This window comes from Cryptomeria japonica, chromosome 6, assembly GCF_030272615.1.
Source record: "Cryptomeria japonica chromosome 6, Sugi_1.0, whole genome shotgun sequence".
NCBI classification, from domain to species: domain Eukaryota; kingdom Viridiplantae; phylum Streptophyta; class Pinopsida; order Cupressales; family Cupressaceae; genus Cryptomeria; species Cryptomeria japonica.
The window spans coordinates 148,307,145-148,331,010 of record NC_081410.1 but is presented as its reverse complement, the minus strand read 5'-3'; the positions used below and the strand labels follow the sequence as shown (position 1 = coordinate 148,331,010).

At 33.8% G+C, this 23,866-nt stretch overlaps 1 protein-coding gene across 3 annotated transcripts; it reads left to right on the top strand.

Annotated features, from left to right (window-relative positions):
• Positions 1–2,709: 2,709 nt before the first annotated feature.
• Positions 2,710–16,039, top strand: LOC131064994 (uncharacterized). 3 transcript variants are annotated; one of them, XM_057999356.2, is made up of 3 exons: positions 2,710–3,129; positions 3,229–3,269; positions 15,569–16,039. In XM_057999356.2, exons 1-3 carry the CDS (start codon positions 2,846–2,848, stop codon positions 15,652–15,654), a joined length of 411 nt encoding a protein of 136 aa, XP_057855339.2. In that variant the 5' UTR covers positions 2,710–2,845; the 3' UTR covers positions 15,655–16,039. The 3 variants fall into 3 exon arrangements, with proteins under 3 accessions (XP_057855339.2, XP_057855338.2, XP_057855337.2); XM_057999355.2 differs by lacking the exon at positions 15,569–16,039 and having other exon boundaries at positions 2,712–3,129; positions 3,229–3,662; XM_057999354.2 differs by lacking the exons at positions 2,710–3,129; positions 3,229–3,269 and adding an exon at positions 14,966–15,416 and having other exon boundaries at positions 15,516–16,039.
• The last annotated feature ends 7,827 nt before the right edge of the window (positions 16,040–23,866 follow it).

Genomic DNA, 23,866 nt, shown 5'->3' with positions numbered 1-23,866 from the left:
AGTGAATTATTACTTTAAGCTATTATAAATAATTTATAGCATATTTCATAGTATCTTACTCATTATTTTATTACGATTTTCCTCTACTACATGAGAAAGTCATATATCACCTCAACATTGTAAACTTATTTTCCTTTTTGTCTTAAGGGAAACAAATAGATTTTATTCTTAATAATAGATATCTATTTCTTAAGAATGGGTATCCATTTTGGCTTGGTTTTACCAAAACAAAACTAAGCTTCTAATTGACCTAAAGAAAAAGCCAATTATCTATTTTTGAAATTGGCTAAGTAAAAACATGTTTTTTACCTTATTATTATTGTTTGGACCATCATGATCCTCCACTCGCCCCTCATTGATGGAACAAAACCTCCTTCACCCCAAGTTTTCATTCACTGGTTAAATGCATGCTCACTTGTCATAAGAGATGGGGTTTCGCCTCATTAATTCATTTCATGCATCTTGGGTTAGGTTTGGTGGCTTCATCAACCCTCAATATTTTTATACTCCCCATATAGTGTCCAACATATGAGTGGCATACCATGGAGGATGTGACAATCATGATATGAAAAAAATTTAAACCTCAACTTTGAATCATGTGGAGTGCATTCACATAGCATGGTATTAGTATTCCTACATTTCTTAATTCATATGTTAATAATAATTAATTCTTGGAATTATATCATTGAAAATCGTTTGATTATGTGTAATTTGCAACAAAGCTTTTGAAGGGATTTTAGAGCATTTGAACTTAAAATCTCCAAGTGTGCTAAATTGAAGAGTTATATAAAGCTTAATTCGCTAACAATTTTGCTAAGTTTAGGAGGGCTTTAAATTACTTTCACTTTGATTTTTAACATTTTTCTTAATTCAAATTTTGTTTTCTTTTTAACTTGATGTTTTCTAGATGTATTTATGAAATCCAATAAACATTTTACAGTATATATCTTTTGGTTTAGTTTTCTAGTCTTTCTTTAGTAGAATTAAATGATATGCTGAATTTACTTGTAGTATGTTATGGATATCACATCTATCCCTCATTGTTTGTTGTATGACATTATAATTCCTTACCCTTTTTATGTGCATTGAATTTATTTCTCAACATTTAATATATACGCATTGAGGATGATATATTGAATATTTGTGATATGCAACGATGGAGTGGTGTGAGGATTTGGTCATCTTGAAAGTGTCTTCAAATATGTCCAATATCAATTTAATTAATAATGACTAATTAATTATGGACAATGCACATACAAATGCAATTTGATTTGTAGCTCTTCTTTTCTATTTCACATATATGTTTGAAAGCATTTGAATTGATATGAACCATTATTAACAATGTCATAAAATTTATAAGCTATATAGTTTTCCAACTTATTTTTAACAAACCATGTTAAAAAAAAATTGGTAGGGACTTAAAGTTGCAAAACAACCAACCCTTCTTATTATTTATTTTGTAACGGTTTATATTTCATTGTTTATAAATAGAAACGTACTTGTCATATTTAATATTAAATTTTTTAAACTATAAATTTATAATGAACACATATCATATTAAATTTATGTTACATCATATTTTATCCAGATTTTATATAAAATTAAATTCTCCCTCTAATATTAAAACATATATTCTATTTATTAGACTCTTCAAAACAAAATATTTCAATTGTATTATACTAAATATTAATACTTTACATTTTAAGTTATATTTAAAATTATTTTATTTTACTTTAGAATTGTTTTATTTATTATATAAACATATTTTTTTTAAATCATATAAAATTATTTTATCTATTTATTTTTTATAACATATTTGTGGTGCAACTTTTAATTTTCCATAATTTGTTTGGATTCTATTTATACTAATAAATATATATAATTTTATTACAAAACTATTTTAAAATATAGATTATTCCCATAGTATGTTGGTGAAGTGGTGTTGTTGTGAGTCGTGACTACCAAGGTTCAAACCTCTCTTGGGCTATTGTGATCGCAACTATTCCAATCGGCTCTCCAAGATTCGTACCATCTAACCTACCAAGAATGGTAGCTACAAAAGAAGGGTGGTGTTGTTGTGACCACCAAGGTTCAAACCTTGGCTAGGCTTTAAGTGGTGGTGGTGTTGTGACCATCAAGGTTCAAACTTCTAACTCATACCAACTAACCTACCAAGAACGGTAGCTACAAAAGAAGGGTGGTGGTGTTATCATGACCATCAAAGTTCAAACCTTGTATGGGCTTTAAGTAGTGGTAGTGTTGTTGTGACCATGAAGATTTAAACATCTATTGGATTATTGTCATCACAGGTATGTTAAATGGGGATGAAGTCCCCCCTTTATGACCTCACCAGTCCATACCTCTAGGTCAAAAACATTTAACGTAAGTCAGAAAAATACTATTTTAAAATATAAAATTTATAGTGAGATTAGATTTCCACAGTCCATCACATTTCGGGTCATACTCAATATTGATGCAAAAAAATTTACACAATTAAAATCCAGAAAACAAAAAGCAACAATAAAAACTGTTTCAAACAATGGACCCACATGGTCAGTTTGGCCAACAGCTATAGCCACCGGCTCTCCACTAACGAATCGCTTTTCATCTGGTTTCCTTTCCATACTTAGATCACACGGACGCCCATAAAATTCCTTCTCCCTCCTTTCCATGCCAGAATCCACTCGTACATTCTAACCTACCTAACTGGAACGGTAGCTACAAAAGAAGGGTAGGTAATTTCATTGTAACCACTATCCAGACTCTTCCCAAACACATAAAAGATCAGAAGCATTACATAAAGAATTGATGTGTAGCGCTCAAACGAATACAGAACAGAGCAAAAATGAGACCAGGAGATCCTGGCTTTCAAGGCGGTCCTGGACCTGCTCCGCCTCCCGGCCCGGGTTTCGGTCCTCCCGGCCCCGGATTCGGCCCTCCGGCCCCCGGTTTCGGCCCTCCTCCTCCTCCTGCACCTGCCCCTGCCCCTCCTCCTCCTCCTGCTCCTGCCCCCCCTCCTCCTGCCCCGTATTGGCCTCCTGCAGGTCCGGCGACGCCGCTATTAGGACCTCCTCCCGCCCCTGCCGAGCCGCCGCCTTCCGGTGGCTGTTGTGACTGTATCACAAAATGGTAAGCAGCCTCTGCAAATCTTACTGTTTTATATTATCAGTCTTAAGCTATCCTTTTTTGGTTGATGTATTGATTATTCGCTACTTTAATTTTGAGCAGCTTATCGTTTTTATGCTGCTGCTGGCTTCTGGAGTTGTGCTGCGGTGACTGCTTTGGCGGCGGGCCGCCGCCGCCGCCGCTGCCCGGTCCGCCTGGCCCGCCTGGCCCTCCATTTTAATCTTTTAACAAATGCGACCGGTTTTTGATACTCTGTTTTGTGGGGACGAGTGACTTCAAAACCTTCATAGCCGGTACTGATATTGGTATTGCCGGTTTTAGTTCATTCAGATTAACAGATTAACATGGTGGCTTTCAAATGGTCTTTAAGTGAGTTTGTACCATGGGAAATCATATGTATAGGTGTGGTTTATTTGGTTATAGTTAATTAATAGGTAAGAGAGGTTATGGGAGCTTAAAATATAAGGGTTGAAGTTCCCTTTTAAAATTCATGAAGTTATCATTTGAGATCAATTTATATAATTGTTAAAGATATATTTTATTAACTATCTATTATAAATATATATGTTTTGAAAAAAAAATTGTGAGTCAAGTCTATTATTGAAATGAATATTTTGAAAAAAAATGAATTTTTTTGGGAAAAAATAGCATTATTTATCAATGGCATATAGTCTCCTTCACTTTTGGTTATCATTTTCTAGTTATATTTTGTTGTCCTTATCATTGAAATGAATATTTTGAAAAAAATTGAATTTCTTGTGGGAAAAATAACATCACTCATCAATGGCACATCGTCTCCTTCACTTTTGGTTATCATTTCCTAGTTATATTTGATTGTCCTTATTATTGAAATGAATTTTTTGAAAAAAAATTGAGTTTCTTGTGGGAAAAATAACATCACTCATCAATGGCACATTGTCTCCTTTACTTTTGGTTATATGTGTGGTTGCGTAACATAAAAGAAGGGGCTTCGCCACATTAATTCATTTTAGACATCTTGGGTTAGGTTTTGGTAACTTCCTCAATCTTTCACTATATTTTTCTTTTCTTCTTTGACTTTTACTTTTTATTTATTCTTCCCATTTTTCTTTTCTTCTTTGACTTTTACTTTTTATTTATTCTTCCCATGCAGTGTCCAACGTGGATATGACCACCATGGAGGAGATGTGACAACTATGTTATGAAAAAAATGTAAATCTCAACCTTTGAATCATGTAAAGTACATCTATGTAACATGTTATGAGTATTCATACATTTCCTAATTTAGATGTTGATAAATATTTAATTCTTGGAGCCTTGTCATTGAAAATTGTCTCTTTATTATGTATAATGTAATTTGCAACAAAACTTTTGAAGAGATTTTAGAGCATTTGAGATTAAAGGCTCACGGAATACTAGATTTATGAAATATAATAAACATTTTAAACTATATATCTTTTGGTTTGACATTTTTTCTATCTTTACTAAAATTTAATGACATATTGGATTTATTCTTTACTAGAATTTAATGACATATTGGATTTATTTGTAGTATTTATTAATTTATTTGTTGTATGAGATTAAAATTTCTCATACTTTTTGTATGAATTGAAACTATTCCTTAGTATTTAATGTATGAGCATTGAGGATGATATTGAATATTTGCATTACGTAATGGTAGAGTAGTGTGAGGATATAGTCATCTTGCAATTGTCTTCAAATTTGTACAAGATCAATTTAATTACTAATGAATAAATAATAATGTACAATGCACATGCAAGTATAATTTAATTTTAAGCTCTTCACTATTGTACAAATATGTTTAGAAGCATTTGAATTGATATAAATAATTAATAATAATGTCAATGAATTTATCAATTATATAATCTAAACTTGTTTTTAACAAGTCATATTAGCAACATTTGATAGAGATTTGAAGCTATTAAATAACTCTTCTTATTATTTATTTTGTTATGATTTATATGTTACTATATTTATAAATAAAATCGTATTTGTTATATTTAATATTAGGATTTTAAAAATACATATATTTATAATAGACATATATCTTGTTAAAAATATGAGCAAATTTTATTACAATTTATGTTACCTCATATTTTAATTGATTTTTATATAAAATTAAATTCTTTCTCTTCAATTTTAAAAAATCATGTTATTTATTCATTTAACACTTCAATCAAAATATTAATTAATTGTATTATGTTAAATATTAATACATTACAGTTTACGTTATAATTAGACTTATTTTTTTCATTGATTCAATGTAGTCCATTGTATTAAAATATCAAAGGTATTGCATTCATGTTTGTTTGTCCACATCTTGTTTCTGCAAATTAACTATTAATAGTATGCCCTACAAACCTATTAACAAGAAAAAGGTGGGGTTATTAACCTAGTCCAAACTAGAAGAGGCCACAAAACAGTCACAGAAGCATAAGAGCCCACCAAAGGATGATGAGGTAGTGGAACCAGTTTTGGAACCTTTTAAAGGAAAAAGAATGCTCCACTCCACTACAACCTATAGTGTCCTAAATTATGCCCTGTGCATTTATGACACTTACGCGTTGTACCCGATGCATTTATGACAAGCCTCATGATCAAGATCTTATTATTTTGACATCATGAGGTGAAAAGACAAATTGCCTCTAATTGCCCCAAAGCCTCATTTGGGACCATCTTGGTGAGGACGGAAGTGTGTCATGTAGACGTCTACGCGTCACACTAACATCACGTCAGATTCCTAAACCAAAATCGCATATCCTGCATCAAACATTTTCGGACGTGTGCCCCTTCGGTCAAACTTGTTTTTAATGGCTTCGTGCACCAATTCATTGCATTAAAAGCTCATTTCCTTCTTCATTTGGCTCTCTAGACTCTAGACTATCTATGTTCTTTGGATACTCTTGGAAAGAAGGCTCTCAAAAGATCATTCTCTCTTATTCTCTTGGCTCTCAAGCTCTTGGCTATTATTGTGAGTACTTGGCAAACATCTTGCAACAACAACACCATCTTGAGCTTCGTCACACACTTATCTCAAGAGAAGGGTTTGGCTGGAATGCTTTGTCTCCTCTCTTATCTCTTATCTTTCAACATTGTATGTTTGCATTGTTGTATTTCTGAATGTATCTATTGTCTAGGTGCATTTAGTTTATCATTTATCATTTTATCTTATATCTATTGCAACAAGATTTTTCCTCCATTAAGTGGGGCTTATTTTTATTGCATTTATCATTTATCTTGCATCTCATGTAGTAGGGGTTTTCCTCCATTAAGTGGGGTTAGTTTCTATTACATTTATCATTTTATCCAATCTATCTATATGGTTGTTCGTGGTGGTGGAAACATCAAAACGTGGGTTTGACTGAGGCAAACCCCTATACAACCCCAACATTTTCTCCTTGTCTATATGTGTGTAGGTGGCGAACAAGTTCTGTGTGGTTAAAGGTGAATTCTGGTTCATTTTGTGTCTTTAAGTCTCTATTCGTACAGATGATAGTGCAGTGTGCAGACGTCCTTGCAACACATTGGCATCCAGAACCCAAGGAAGAATAGGTTCTCTGGTATAATTTATATTTGATTTTATACTTTCTTAACAATCAAAATTTTATTAATTTGTTGTTTATGCTTTTGCATTCTACAACTTCGTTAGTATAGTCTCCTAGAAACGTCATTTATTTCTTTTTGCCCACCAAATGGATAGTCGTATCCACCTCTCCTTCACAACTCTCTTCTCAGAAGTAGGGAAAAATGAACCACATCAACACAATAACAAGTATTTAAAGTCCTCCACATGCTTCAACCTGGTATTTTCATAGTCTAAGTCATGATAGTTTCACCATTCCCATATTTGCAAATGATAAATAAACCATGCCTCCAAACCTAAAGTCTTAAATGTTGTCATCCTTTGAGTACCTTCATCCCACCTTTTAATCATATTAAGTTGAATTCATAAAACTCAATATAGCACCTAGTGTCAAGTTTTGGATATTCAAATCTAAGAATAGTATGATCAAATCTTGTAAGGTACACAACACCATTGTATTCAGAGGATAGCGAATTTATATCCAAGCATGCTTGTCACATCAGCCAAGTCCTATAAGAAAATGAGGGTGAGACATTTGTCCTTTCGCCACCACTCCTCCACCTAAGCTCCAACTCATCCATCTCAAGACTACAAGGCAGTCATGCATGATTCATGGCCTATTTGGCAAGCACATCCACCAATGAATTACCCTCCCTATAGACATGTGAAATTTTGAAACCTTTGAATCTGCCTACCAATTCCCATATCAATTTGATCCATTTCCTTAATTTCTAATTTGGGATTATTTTTTGTAGGATTGCATTGATCATTGACAAAGAACCACCCTCTAAATGTACCTAAGATAATTTTAGATCTAGCATGCATTGAAAACCAATTACAGCTAGCCTAAATTTTGTGTCATTATTTGTTTTATGCCTAGGCATACTGATCTCTAATCAATAATTACTCCATTATGGTCCCTAACTACACAGTCTATGCCATTGATACTAGGCTTTCCCTTAGAGGCCCCATCAAAATTGATCTTCACCTACCCAAGCTAAGGTTCTTTCCATGTATTATTCCTTGATAAGGGTTTGAAGGAAGATCAACCTTCCTAACCCCACTAACAGGGAAATAATTAGAATTATTTTATTTATTATATAGGCACATAATTTTTATTTAAAAAAATTATTTATATAAGAAGAGTTATTTAATAGCTTCAAATCTCTATCAAATGTTGTTAATATGATTTTTTTTAAGTACACATGAATTATCAAGCCATGACCAATTTTAAAGATACATTTTAACCTTTTATAAGAAATGTCTCCTAGAAACGTCATTTATTTCTTCTTGCCCACCAAATGGATAGTCGTATCCACCTCTCCTTCACAACTCTCTTCTCAGAAGTAGGGAAAAATGAACCACATCAACACAATAACAAGTATTTAAAGTCCTCCATATGCTTCAGCCTAGTATTTTCATAGTCTAAATCATCATAGTTTCACCATTCCCATATTTGCCAATGATAAATAAACCATGCCTCGAAACCTAAAATCTTAAATGTTGTCATCCTTTGAGTACCTTCATCCCACCTTATAATCATATTAAGTTGAAGTCATAAAACTCAATATAGCACCTAGTGTCAAGTTTTGGATATTCAAATCTAAGAATAGTATGATCAAATCTTGTAAGGTACACAACGCCATTGTATTCAGAGGATAGGGAAGTGATATCCAAGCATGCTTGTCACATCAGCCAAGTCCTATAAGCAAACGAGGGTGACACATTTGTCCTTTCGCCACCACTCCTCCACCTAAGCTCCAACTCATCCATCTCAAGACTACAAGGCAGTCATGCATGATTCATGACCTATTTGGCAAGCACATCCACCAACGAATTACCCTCCCTATAGACATGTGAAATTTTGAAACCTTTGAATCTACCTACCAATTCCCATACCAATTTGATCCATTTCCTTAATTTCTAATTTGGGATTGTTTTTTGTAGGATTGCATTGATCATTAACAAAGAACCACCCTCTAAATGTACCTGAGATAATTTTATATCTAGCATGCATTGCAAACCAATTATAGCTAGCCTAAATTTTGTGTCATTATTTATTTTTATGCCTAGTCATACTGATCTCTAATCAATAATTACTCCATTATGGTCCCTAACTACACAGTCTAAGTCATTGATACCAGGCTTTCCCTTAGAGGCCCCATTAAAATCAATCTTCACCCACCCAAGGTAAGGTTCTTTCCATGTATTACTCCTTGATGAGGGTTTGAAGGAAGATCAACCTTCCTAACCCCACTAATAGGGTGATAATTAGAATTATTTTATTTATTACATTGGCACATAATTTTTATTTAAAAAATTTTATTTATATAAGAAGAGTTATTTAATAGCTTCAAATCTCTATCAAATGTTGTTAATATGATTTTTTTAAAGTACACATGAATTATCAAGCCATGACCAGTTTTAAAGATACATTTTAACCTTTTATAAGAAATGTTTCCTAGAAACGTCATTATTTCTTCTTGCCCACCAAATGGATAGTTGTATCCACCTCTCCTTCACAAATCTCTTCTTAGAAATAGGGAAAAATGAACCACATCAACACAATAACAAGTATTTAAAGTCCTCAACATGCTTCAGCCTGGTATTTTCATAGTCTAAGTCATGATAGTTTCACCATTCCCATATTTGCAAATGATAAATAAACCATGCCTCGAAACCTAAAATCTTACATGTTGTTATCCTTTGAGTACCTGCATCCCACCTTTTAATCATATTAAGTTGAAGTCATAAAACTCAATATAGCACCTAGTGTCAAGTTTTGGATATTTAAATCTAAGAATAGTATGATCAAATCTTGTAAGGTACACAACACCATTGTATTCAAAGGATAGCGAAGTGATATCTAAGCATGCTTGTCACATCAGCCAAGTCCTATAAGCAAACGAGGGTGACACATTTGTCCTTTCGCCACCACTCCTCCACCTAAGCTCCAACTCATCCATCTCAAGACTACAAGGCAATCATGCATGATTCATGGCCTATTTGGCAAGCACATCCACCAACGAATTACCCTCCCTATAGACATGTGAAATTTTGAAACCTTTGAATCTGCCTACCAATTCCCATATCAATTTGATCCATTTCCTTAATTTCTAATTTGGGATTGTTTTTTGTAGGATTGCATTGATCATTAACAAAGAACCACCCTCTAAATGTACCTGAGATAATTTTAGATCTAGCATGCATTGCAAACCAATTATAGCTAGCCTAAATTTTGTGTCATTATTTATTTTTATGCCTAGGCATATTGATCTCTAATCAATAATTACTCCATTATGGTCCCTAACTACACAGTCTACGCCATTGATACCAGGCTTGCCCTTAGAGGCCCCATCAAAATTGATCTTCACCCACCCAAGCTAAGGTTCTTTCCATGTATTATTCCTTGATGAGGGTTTGAAGGAAGATCAACCTTCCTAACCCCACTAACAGGGTGATAATTAGAATTATTTTATTTATTATATAGGCACATAATTTTTATTTTAAAAAATTATTTATATACATTGTGTGTACTTTATTTTTGTTTAAAGAGTTATTTAAAAATATATATATTTATGATGTAATTTTAATTTTATTTTTGAAAAAACACTATTCATTTTACTTATATTAATAAATATTATATACTGATAAATTTTGATTTCTTTATATTTTAAAAATAAAGGTGAATGTAGTCCAAGGGTTTGAGCTTAATTGGTTGAAGCATAATGAGTTTTCATTGTCGAGACCCAAGTTCAAATCCCAAAGGGGCATCTAATACATAATTCTAAGTTGTGACTTGTGGTCTTCCAAGTTGGCTTCTAGTGTGGAGGTGGTTTATGAATAAGTGGATTTCTAAGTTATGACTCTTGGTCTTCCATAGGTGTTTTCTAGTGTAGTTGTTCGAAAGTAGCTAGTATTAGTCTCATTGTTGTGCTCGCAAGAACTTGTATTGGTCTCATGTTGATGCATGATTATCAATATAAAAAATATATATATAATAAAAAATGTCAAATTGAACATATATTTTTAAAAATATAATTAAAAATAATATTTTTAAAAGATATAATTAAAAATATTTTTAAATACATTTGAACAAATTTAATTTAAAAATATTTTGAATAATAAATATTATATTTAAACAAACTTAATAAGAAGATAAGCTATTTTTGGTGGGAAGTCCCACCAAAAATGTCATGTCTCACACCTGGAAAAAAAAAAAGTTATTCAAACTCATCAAGAGAAATCTTGTTCGCTTCGCCATTAAATTTTATAATTTGGATACTTACTCAGTGGGATGGCTCTTTATTTTTTGGCCTATCCCATTTCCTTGGAAACTCTACTTTTTTTCTCAATCGCACCTTTGATGGCACCCATGGTAGGGTTTTGTTAATTTTCCTTGCAAACTCTTCCCTTTTTCCTCATCAACATTGTTGATAGCACACCACAATTTAGAAATAATCTTGAGGTAAGTCACTGGCAACGGTTTTGGTCAATTTTATTTTTCTAAATCTATATGCAATGGGAACCTGTATTCTTATATTCTTTTTATAATGCCTAAAACCCAAAAAAAATTAGATACATGTTTTATTTAAGGAGAATGAACTTAAAAGAAACAACTATAAAGAGATTGGTATGGTTCATCTCATTTTACTATTGTGGTGGGGTTTCACAAATTTTTGCTGCAAACTTTGCCCATTTTTTCTCATTCACATGGTTGACAAGAGGATACATTTTATGTAAAAATCATGAAGTAAGACACTTGCCATGGTTTTACTGATATTTTTTTGGAATCTATACACAACCAAAACATTTTTCATTTTTTTTTTGTTTCTAATCCTAAAACCCTAGTATTTTCATATCAACTTTTCATTTAATGAGAATAGATTCAAGTAGAAATTGTAGGAAGATTGGTTTTGGTTCGTCTCACTTATTATTGTGGTAGGGTTTCGTAAATTTTTCCTACAAACTCTAATCATTTTTTCTCATTTACAACAAGACAATTTATCCAGAACTTGTGAGCAGTGAACAAGATCATCGAATTCATTCGCTTTGCAAACTTTGAATACTTTTTGTGCTCTTCCTATTGATTATGTTCCTTATTTTCAAAGACATTGTGAGTTTTTAATAAGCTTCATTCCTTTTGGACCCCTTACCGTATGATTTTTTGTTTATAAAACATATTTATTCTCTTGCAAGCAATATAAGGCATACGTATTTTTGAGAGAGCACTATTGTAGAGAGGCATTTTTTATGTGTATTCCCAATTTATATATCAATGTAACTCACATGTGGAGCATGAGAGAAGTTTTAACTTTTATGCATTCTTTTTGTTTCAATAGTGCATCATTATACAATGTCATTTTTAAGCAAACAACGATGCATTAATATCAGCTCATGTTTAATTAGGACTCATGTTTGATTAGTTATTGATTCCTGAAGATTGACTCCATATTAAGACACAACTAGTTCTAGAAAAATGATATTATTTTATAGTTCTTATTATTGTTTGTTGTTTTATAATTTGTTATAGATTATCTCTCATGCACACCAACGGTTCAAACCTAGGTTATACTTATTAGAGGGAAGATGGTCTATAAGAAACCTGGGGCATTGGGTTTGCATCATATTTCTACAGGGTGGCTTTGTGCTAAGTTCTTAGAAGTTTTACCCTCACAATTGTCATAGATTTGTTTTAGTCTACTTTAAGCCAGTGTACATCTTGTAAAACGGACATTTTCTAAATTTTATCTCTTATAACTTATTGTTTAAAGAGTGTGGTGTTCCCATGCCCTAGAATTGCAAAACTCGGTTCTTTATCTCTTTTATGCCGAATTAGTTAGATTTCTTAGCAATCTTTACCTATTGGATAATAGAAACACTATGTTGAAGATGGTCAATGTGAGGATGATCTTGGTGGTCTTTTTCTACTATATGTGGTGTGACACACAATATAAGATAAAAAGCGTCTAGAATTTAGCTTTGTGTAGGCAGTTTAGCAGGCTTTTATTACTTGCTTTCTTGTAATAGGATTCTAGACCATAAAAATGGACCATTGTATGGCTTTCACTCCTACAAAAAGGATGCTCAGATTTAAGTCAAAGCTTTCTTGTCATATTTATCCATGGCATTAAGACGTGTAATTGTTATTTATAGAAATATTTTGGAAGAAGTTGCATATAATTTTTACTGATATGGTTTTCTTGAGAAATGACTAAATACAATTGAAATTATTAATCTTATAAATGGCTCAGTTGTGTATCTGCAGTGTGTCAGATTTCAATGTGAGTAGTAGTTTTTAATGCTCAATGATCTATAGATTCTTATTATCACCTATCAATTGGTTTCATTTTAATATTGAGATGGCAACCATCTCAATTTTGTGATATGGATGAAATATTTATCATATATTATGAGGATGGTGGGTTGCAATATTTTGCAGACCTTTAGGCCTAAGTACAATAAAATTCTTATGAATGATGGATGGAACTAGTCTTTTTTTTACTCTAAGAGATGGTTTTTGAGGTTTTAGGTCAGATCTTCTATTTAACATTTACAATATAAAGTATGGTTATACTGGATGTATTTTCTATTCTGATAATTATTTGTGGTTGTGTTCTCGTTCAAGACATATGAAAATCTGATTTAATATTTGGAGAACATTGAACCTCTTTTTGTGTAGATCTTAGCACATGATCTTGTTCATTATTTTTATTCATTCAAAATAGCAAATGTTTAGCTTTTGGACTAGAAACATATGATTGTTGTTTTGCAACTCTTAGAATATAATACTTTGTATTAAATTCATCATGATAATATGAATGGAAACCAAAATCTCTTATTTGGATAGAGAATGGAATAATAGACACAAGCAATTTCACATTGTATCCTTCTCGCATTTTCTTTTCTTTTCAATGTTCAATATGATTTGTAATCCATTTTTATATACTTCGCCTGAACATTTTAAGTTAAACTCTATGCATGTTGTCAAAATTTAATGATGTATCAAATTGGGTACAAGGAGGGTTTGTTTGCAAACAAAGAGCCATATGTCCAAGTAATACCAAATTGGAAGCTTTGCATCGAAAAGTAAATTCAGTATCAGAAAAAGATGCATTAAAGTTGTTTCATAAAGATATTTTGAAGGGAAAATTGAAAGCATCACCAAGCAACTCAGAAGAAAACTGTCAAGTAAGATTTGTTCTCTTAGTTTAGAATTTGCACTTTGTAGTTTTTGACATTGTGTTGAACATCAAATGGTTATTCATAGTTTCCATATAGCATCTTTAGACTATAATTTGAGTATTATATCATCCTTCAAAAGTAAAAGATATTCTCATTCCATTAAATATCATCAATCTTTAGAATTTGTGATAGGTCAACTCAAAAGGAATTAATCAAATACCTAAATTTGCAGAGAGAATCGAATTATCTTCAAATATTAGTAACACAAGTGAACTTGTAGAATTACATAGACAATTGATTTTATTAATGAAACAACTTCTATAAATATTGCATGCTCCAGTTATTAATTTGTGATTCAAATTAACTTGCTTTCATTCATACTAAGTTTTTTACATGTCAAGATCTATTCACTTATATTGTTATGTTGAGAGGCATCTACAATGACATACAAATATATGTAAACAAATAATTTGTTTTGAATAAATTTGACGTGTAGATGACAGATAAATGCATGCATGTTTCAGTTTCTGTATAAGTATTATTTTATTACTCTCAATAAATAGAATCATTGCCACTTGTCTCTAAGTATATGAAACTATTACATTTTTAATGAGAGTGAAAGAGTGCAACATTATTCAGCTCCATGTTTATTAGTTGTCAAGAAAGACATGACAACTAATAAACATGCAAGACAATTATGTGATATCTCTCCATATTATTTTACATTTTATTTTTTTGCCCTCTAATACATTACCCCAAACATATCTTACTATCAACATAACCATTACACCTTATGACATAACCATTACACACCTTGTTTAAATGCAAATATTTTGAACAATAAAAATTATATTGAAACACATTCTAGTTAAACCCACTTCAACTAGTGGGCCCACATTGTCACCTTAGCGAACATTCTACACGACTCTGAATCATCGGCTCTCTCGCTAACGAGTTGCTTTCGACCTGGTTTCTCCTTTTGATGATTACTTAGCACTTGGGGCGACAGCGACAGCGACAGCGACGCCCATTAAACTTCTTCTCATTCCTTTCCATACCAGACAATTACTATCTAATCTCCGAGGAACGGTAGCTACAAAAGAAGGGTAGTTTCCAACGACTATCCAGACTCTTCCCAAACATGTGAAAAACCAAAACCATTACAAAAGACCTCATGTCTAGTCCTAAAACGAATACAGAGCAGAGCACAAATGAGACCAGGAGATCCTGGCTATCCGCCTCCCGGCTCACCCGCCCCGGGAGTGCCAGCCGGTCCACCCGGCCCCGGTTTCGGCCCTCCGCCGCCGGGTTTCGGCCCTCCTCCTCCCCCTCCTCCTGCCCCCTATTGGCCTCCCCCTCCTCCTGCTCCGTATTGGCCTCCTCCTCCTCCTCCTGCCCCTGCCCCCCCTCCTCCTGCCCCGTATTGGCCTCCTTCAGGTCCGGCGGCGCCGCTATTAGAACCTCCTCCCGCCCCTGCCGCGCAGCCGTATTCCGGTGGTTTTTGTGACTGTATCACACAATGGTAAGCAAACTCTGCAAACCTTACTGTTTTATATTATCAGCCTAAACTGGTTTTTTGTTGGTTGATGTATTAATTTGTCGCCGCGGTAAATGTGAGCAGCTTAACGGTTTTATGCTGCTGCTGGATTCTGGAGTTGATCTGCGGGGACTGCTTCGGCGGCGGGCCGCCGCCGCCTCCTCCTCTTCCGGGACCTGGCTGGCCGCCTGGACCGCCTGGACCGCCCGGACCTCCCTTCTAATCTATTAACAATTGCGATACAGTTTTTTATACTCTGTTTTGGGGCGAGCGACTTCACGACCTTCATAGCCGGTACTGATATTGATATTGCCGGTTTTAGTTTTTCCAGTTAACAGATTAACATGGTGCCTGTCAAATGGTCTTAAGGGAGTTTATACCATGGGAAATAATTTGTATAGGTATGGTTTACATGGTCATCCAGATAATTAATAGGTAATAGGTTATTGGAGGGTTTCTCAATTCTTTAGACATCAAGGTTACCCTTACCTTAAGAGGTTCCCTTTTAAATCTCATGCTTCCAAGCTGCACATTTGAGATCAATTTATAAATTGTTAAAATGAATTTTATTAACTATTATAAATATATATTTTGGAGAAAATTGTGTAGATTTTATGAGTCAAGTCTATTATTATGAATACGTATATATTTTGAAAATAATAATAAATTTCAGAGTTCATTTTTTTAATTAATTCAAACAATCAGTGTTTAGAATTAAAAAATTTGAACAAAACATTATAGTCTAAATTTAATTTTTATTCTAAATAATTGTTAAAATAATATTTTTCTCTATTCTTATTGGTAGTAGTTGGCAGAATTTTCAATTTTTCAAGAATTCAATTTTTTGTACATTCATTGCATTAAATAAAATGTCAAAATGGCATCACTAGCGAGTTGTTCACTTTTATTTAAACTATCACGTCACCGGCCATATTTTTGTGTTTATTTAATTCATTATATTCTATGTGTTGTGTTTTTTTCTTAGTAATTTTGTGAGTTGTGATGTATTTTGTAAATATAAAGTTTTATATTTAATAATTAAACTATATAAAATAATTAGTAAATGTTTCTCTTTAGAATTAAAATATTATAAAAATATATCAACTTAAAAACATATTTTCTAAATATATTAATCAACTTATTATTAAATTCATCTATGATTACAAGGAAGTATTTTTAATATTAAATGTTTACAAACATTTTTTATAATATTATTTAGTTTATTATTAAACACATTTATAATTGAAATGAAATAATAATATTTTTATTTAATGTTAATATAAGGTTAATGAATTATCATTAAATAAATTAATATAAAAATTAGGTTCTTATACATGGATTGATATTAGTACATAAATTAGAGATGTATTTAAATTGAAATAACAAGAATTAGGATTGTGTATCTTGTAATGTGAATTTTAAATTATGGTATTGTAAAAGCATACCAATAATCAAAGATCTAATATAAATTATGGATTAGGAAGTATATAAGACTAAATTATATGAATCTTAGTGTTTGAGATGTGACTGTGATCCCAATCTTATTTAAGAACATGAAGTATTTTTCATTTTTTTTATTCTTATCGTTTGTTCCATTTTTAGATACATGGTATTTGTGAGTACTATTTGTCTATGGTATATGGAGCAAGAAAAGTTTGGTGGTGCTAAAGAGCATCATGGAGCTTGTTATGTCTAGAACTTCCTTCTACCTACTCAAGCCCAAGATTAAATTATTAGTAAAAGTGAAAGAGAGATAATGGGAGGTAATGAATGTCAATGTGTGGACAATAATGAATAGCACTATCAATCACTAAATTTATTGATTTATTTTAATGTGAAATTCTATGTGTCAATTATTTTATAAAGTGTCCTTGGAGGATTCCTTGACAATGAATGTCACTTGATTGCTTGCAAAGATATATATGGTTTTTTATCATTCTTGACAAAATCTTTGATTAATGCACCTATAAAAGTAAAATAGAATGTATGCTCCTGCAAATGCTTATTCAATGATGATCCATGGTGTACAAATGACCCAAGATGATTTCTTTCAATGCATATCTTAGAAATGTGAATTTGATTTATCAACACCCACACCAATCAATAACAATCAAATTCTAGGAATGTCAACCTTAAAATATAAGAATTTAAATTTTGGAAGTGTGGGATAAGATTATGCCAATAATCTTATTTGGGGAATAGAATTGTTGTTTTGTTCTTATTGCAGGTCAATAAGTTGTGAAATAGTTTTGAGTCATTTTGAACAGGGCAACATGGCATGTTTGAGTTATAGATTGTATCTTAGGTTAGTAATTGAACCAAAATAGTTCAATTATGCACTAGAATTATGCATCCAAGACATTGATCTTGTTAGGAAATCCATGAATAATACCTAGTACATTTAATACATTTCCTGCAGAACCCCATGAGAGAAAAGCATGCATACAAGCTTACAAAATAACCAAATACATGGATCAAATGGACAAACCACAAGATAACTCGAGGTATACCCTAGGAAAACCCTCAAGAGGGAAAACCTAGCCTCCAAAAGCATCCATACTTCATCTATTATTGAACAATAAAACATTGCATGCACTTATAGAGTTACAATGAACACATTTAAAACATCAAGTCTTACTAATGCACCTCCATGTGTCCAAGCATGAATCCACATATCTCATGCCATGCTTCACATATGCACTCTTTAAAAGATATTCAATATAGTGACAACCTATTCATTCCAACCAACCTTAACCACTAAACATGTGTTTGCTTATATAAACTAAAGCTCAGACAAAAACAATCAAGTGTTAAGATAAAATTTTGTGCCTCAAAATCATGAGTACACAAAACCATTGACCCTTCATTTACTTTTTGATATAAACATTAAATAGTTTTCCCCTATTAATTATTTTATTTCTCCTACACAAATAAAATAAATAACCCAATGTTACATACAACTTTAAAGTGGCACCAAAAAAATATCTAATATGGCTAAACACATCTCCTCGGTGCACCACACTAAATATGCATATAATTTACAACATTATAAAATTTTATTTTATGCAAGGTATACGATGTCTAATCCCAACATTCTCTAACTTGTTGTATACATTGTATAAAGGTCATCAATGAAATACATCATCATAGCCATACATGAAGCCACATGAATCTCCAACATTCTCTTATGCTTTATCAAGATACCTGCAATAAAACCAAGGTGATTGATGAGTCTTAGTTTTATGCCTTTATTTGCATTCATTTTACCATGTTTAGGACTCTTATATACTTACTGATGGGACTTTATATTATGTTTTGAATGACTTTTTGAACCTATTTGATGATCATGTTGTCTATAGTTTGAAACATTTATTTTGACAAAATAGTGAACCTTATGAATGCAAATATAAATATTTATCGTCTTTGTATGTTGATGAATGTGTTGCAATAAATGATCATGAAATGTGGATGGGAGTGCTTGTCCTAACCTTGATGTTCTAGCTGTGTGGAAGACTTTTTGTGATGAAAGAGAACTTTATTGATAGCAGCATGGCAACGTGGACAGGACTAGACAACAAGGCATGAAAAGGTCAAGGGTTTTTACAATTCGAGCACTAGTTGTTCGAGCTCATTAAGGAATCTTCAAAAGAAGTCAAGACCTATTAATAATTTTGCCATGTTGGGTGTTGGAGCATATCTAGGAAAAATTACAAATGTTCAAAGATGGAGCAGAGTCGTGTTTTCTTAGTTCTCTTAGATTTCATATTCTAAATAAAAGCCTCCACCTAGATATTAGGAAGTGGGCGGTTCTTGTGGAAAATTGTTGTGGGATGAATGTTACAAATCCCTCTCAAGTTTCCTAGTTAGTTAGTTGTTTTTTATATTGGACCATGTTATGCTTGTTGTCACCGATTTCAGCTAGCTTGAATCATGGGACAACCCCTACGAAACTTGTTCGCTTCATAGCCCACGCCCTCCAAGGTCGATCAACTTACCTTGTAAGTCTTGTCGATTTGCGTCTTAGTTTTTATCATTTTTTTTTCATGTTTTTGCCTTGGTCTTTTATTTCATCTTTTGATTGCACTTCGGGTTTTAAAACCCGAAATGCAGTGTTTCTTGTGTTTTCCTGCAAGTCGGGTTTTAAAACCCAAAGTGCAGTTTTGGTCAACAAAGTAGTGCAGGTCTTCCTATTGGTAGGTTGGGTTTTAAAACCCAACCTGCAGGTCTTCCCCATTGGCAGGTCGGGTAAAACCCGACTTGCTAGCCTCTTTTATTGTCACATCGGGTTTTAAAACCAATGTGCAGACCATGTCCTACCCCACTGACAGGGCGGTTTTTAAAACCCAACCTGTCAATCCAAATCTACCCAATGTGATGCAGGAGCATCCCCAGTTCATAGCAATCTTGCATCAACCAAAAACATTTTCCTTTATATTTTTCTTTTTGTTTGCAGTTTCAGTTTTCCTTTCTGTGTGTCCCGGTTTTGGCTCACTGGATCCTGTGGAGTTGGATTCTTCTTGAAGACTTGATCATCTTTATTGCTTCTAGACCACATTGCAATTGGATCATTTTTTGGAAAGATATCGCTATTGGTTTTCCTTGACAATTTCATGTTACTAGTTGGCAGTTCTTGTTACCGGTTGCCTGGACCTATTTTGGTGATCTCCCGGAACCCCTTACAAAGCTTGCAGAGCCTTGGGCGTTGATTCTAATGTTCCTTGGCATCTGGCCGACCTTTTCCCATGATCTACATTTCATCCTTTGGATTTTTCAGAGGAATCCCTTAGTGGAGGCCAACCTTGTTATTATATGCGTTAGGTCTTGTTCTTTGGGTTTTAATCCCTTTTGGGCCGAATGGATCCTTTGGATCAATATATATAATTGTAATTGAGCATTAGAATGTAATAAGGGAGAGAATCAAGTAGCTAGACTGTGCATAGAAGATAGATCTCAAGATTCAAGGTCTCGGTTGTGACCTATTCTGTATGTTCTACTAGGCATGTGAGTTAGTATGTTGTAACCCGGTTGTTACCGATTGGTTGTAATCAATTTTCATGCAATAAAATAATCTGTTCTACATTGCCTCCATCATATCTTTGTGTTTATGTTGTGTTTGCTCTTGTTGACCGGTCTGGATTGATCTCTTTGAGGTCCCTCCTCACCGGTGACTGCTTCAAGTTGTATTAGAGCAAATTTTCATTCTGGAGGTTATGTGTCCTAAATTTTTGTTGTAGGGTGGCGGATTGTGGATCCGACCTGTAGCTACAGAGGACTAGTGTGAACAATGGTGCGAAGAGGAGATAGGAATGGTGGAGCGCGTGGGAATGCAAACCCTGTTGTGATGGAGATGTTGCGTGGTATAGCAGCCCGGTTGGAATCCGTGGAGACAGACCAGAGAAGAGGCTAACATATTGAATATGTAAGTGAAGATGAAGGAGAAGAAGCCCCATCAGAACAAGCAAACCTACCAGCAGTTGATCTGGATGAGGAAAGGTTTTTTGGGGTTTTAAGTAGGGCGAATACTAAACCTCATTTTACCCCACCAAAATATGACAGGAAGTTAGATTCAGATGAATTGATGGATTGGATCTCGGAGATGGAGAATTTTTTTTTATTTTGAAAACACTGCAGAAGAGAGGAAGGTGAAATGCACCTGTACCCAATTGAAAGGTCATGCATCTCTTTGGTGGGAGCATTTTTAAGTTGATAGACAAAGAAGAGGTAAAGAGAAGATTAAGACATGGGATCGGATGATTGCTAAGCTGAAATAAATGTTTGTGTCGGCAAATTATCAAGTGGATCTATTTCAAAAGTTGCAGAATTTGAGACAGAAGGAATCTAGTGTGAAGGAGTACATCGAATCATTTTACAAGTTGAACATCAAATCCAGACATGTTGATGATGAAGTTGAACAAGTTGCGATATATTTGAATGGATTGCGGATGTCTATACAAGATGAACTCAGTTTGATCAAATTGGAGAGTGTTGAAGAGGCTTACCAGTATGCCCAAAGGCAAAAGAGATGTTAAACAAAAGACATGAGTAGAGGCAGAGGTGGAAGGTTTACCGAAGGAAGATTTCAAGGAGGAAGAGGATATACTGGAGGAAGAGGAACCAGTATAGATTAGAGCAAGGACAAGGAAGTTAACAAAGAAGGTAATTCATATTAGAAGGATGATAGAAATTTCTACTAGAGGAGAGAACCAGATGATTACCGAAATGAGAATTTTGGAAGACAAGACAAGAGGACATTTAGAGGAACCCTCTTTAAGTGTGGAGGAGAAGGACATCATGCATTCGAGTGTAAGAAGACAAAAACTATCGAAAGAGCAGAAGTGGTGGAAGAAACCCCACCGGATCAGACAATAAACTAGAAGATGGAGAACTATTGGTGGTGAGAAGAGCTTTCTATCATACCGGAGGAGATGAAGAGCCCTTGCAGAGGACGAATCTGTTCAAGACCATATGTAAGGTATCTGGTAAGTGTTGTAAAGTTGTTATTGATAGTGGTAGTTCCGATAATCTTGTTTTAGAAGGGATGGTGAATAAGTTGAAATTGGAGAGATTGAAACACCCTAAGCCTTATCAGATAGCATGGATTTGGGATGAACATAAGTTGTTAGTAAGTGAACAATGTTTGGTGAAATTAAAAAATTGGGAATTATCATGATGAAGTCTTGTGTGATATTATGCCTATGGATATTTGTCATTTTTGTTGGGTAGACCTCGGCAGTTTGATAGATAGGCAGTACATGATGGGAGGAAGAATACATACACTATTGTGGCCAATGGGATGAAGCAAACCTTGTTACCCTTGGAGGAACCTTTGAAGAATGAAGTATGTATGAATGCTAGAATTTGTTTGGTAGATGGAAGGAAATTCCTAGATGGATTGAGACATTAGAATGTGTGTTTTGCCTTAATTCCTACGAAGACTGAGAAACTGAAACCGGAAGGTGAACACCCGAAAGAGATAAAATATTTGCTGACAGAATATGAGGACATCATTTCAGATAATGTACCTGATGGATTGCCACCTATGAGAATTATTAGTCATTGCATGGACTTGGTTCCTGGAGCTAGTTTGCCTAACAAAGTTGCACATCGATTGACACCGGCAAAGAATGAAGAACTGAATAGACAAGTGCAGGAGCTGGTGAAGAAAGGTTTGATCAGGGAGAGTCTAAGCCCTTGTGCAGTACCAGCAGTATTAGCACCTAAGAAGAATGGAGAATGGACAATGTGTATTGATTCCAGAGCAATAAACAAGATCACACTGAAATATCAGTTTCCTTTTCCTAGGATAGATGACATAATGGACTGTCTAAGTGGAGAAAAATACTTTCCAAAGATAGATTTGAAGAGTGGATATCATCAGAGAAGGTGATGAGTAGAAGACAACATTTAAGACAAATGAAGGATTGTATGAATGGTTGGTGATGCCTTTTGAATTGACTAATGCACTGAGTACTTTCATGAGGCTAATGATGAGGTATTGAAGAAATTCTTGGGTAGGTTTGTTATTGTGTATTTGGATGACATTCTGATTTTCAGTAGGACGAAAGAGGAGCATTTGTTGCAGTTAAGACAAGTTGCTAATCAATATCAAGAAGTGTACTTTCATGAAGGATGAGTTAGTCTATTTGGGATATCTGAAGATGGTTTGAAGATGGACCTTGAGAAAGTGAAAGCAATTGTTGAATGGCCTACGCCAGAAAGCACTGGAGAGGTAAGATCATTTCATGGATTGGCTAGTTTTTACTGGAAGTTTATCAAAAATTTCAATTCAGTTTGTAACCCTATGAGTGAGACCATGAGAGGAGATTGGAAGGAATTCAAGTGGACCACCAGAGCAAACAAAAGTTTTGAACTGTTGAAGCAGAAAGTGACTGAGTAGCATGTGATGGCTTTACCGGATTTTAACAAAGTATTTCAAGTGGATTGTGATGCAAGTGGAACAACAATAGGAGCAGTCTTGAGTTAGAAAGGGAGAGCAGTAGCTTATTTCATGAGAAATTGAATGATGCCCGGAGGAGATATTCAATGTATGATCAAGAGTTTTATGCCATAGTTCAAGCCTTGAAGAAGTGGAGACATTACTTGTTGCCTAAGGAGTTTGTGTTGTATAGAGATCATCAAGCTTTGTAGTATTTGAACAGTCAAAGTAAGTTGAATCAGAGATATATAAGATGGGTAGAATTCTTGCAGAGTTATACCTTTGTGTTGAAGCATAGAAGTGGGAAATCTAACAAAGTTGTTGATGCACTAAGTCAAAGAAGGAATTCGTGGACATGGATGAGAGTGACAGTATTAGGATTTGAAGATTTGAAGACCTTGTATGATGATGACCCAGATTTTGCAGAACCTTGGAAAGCATGTAGAGAACCGGTTATGGTTGATAGAACCAAGTGGTTGGATTACTTCATTCAGGATGG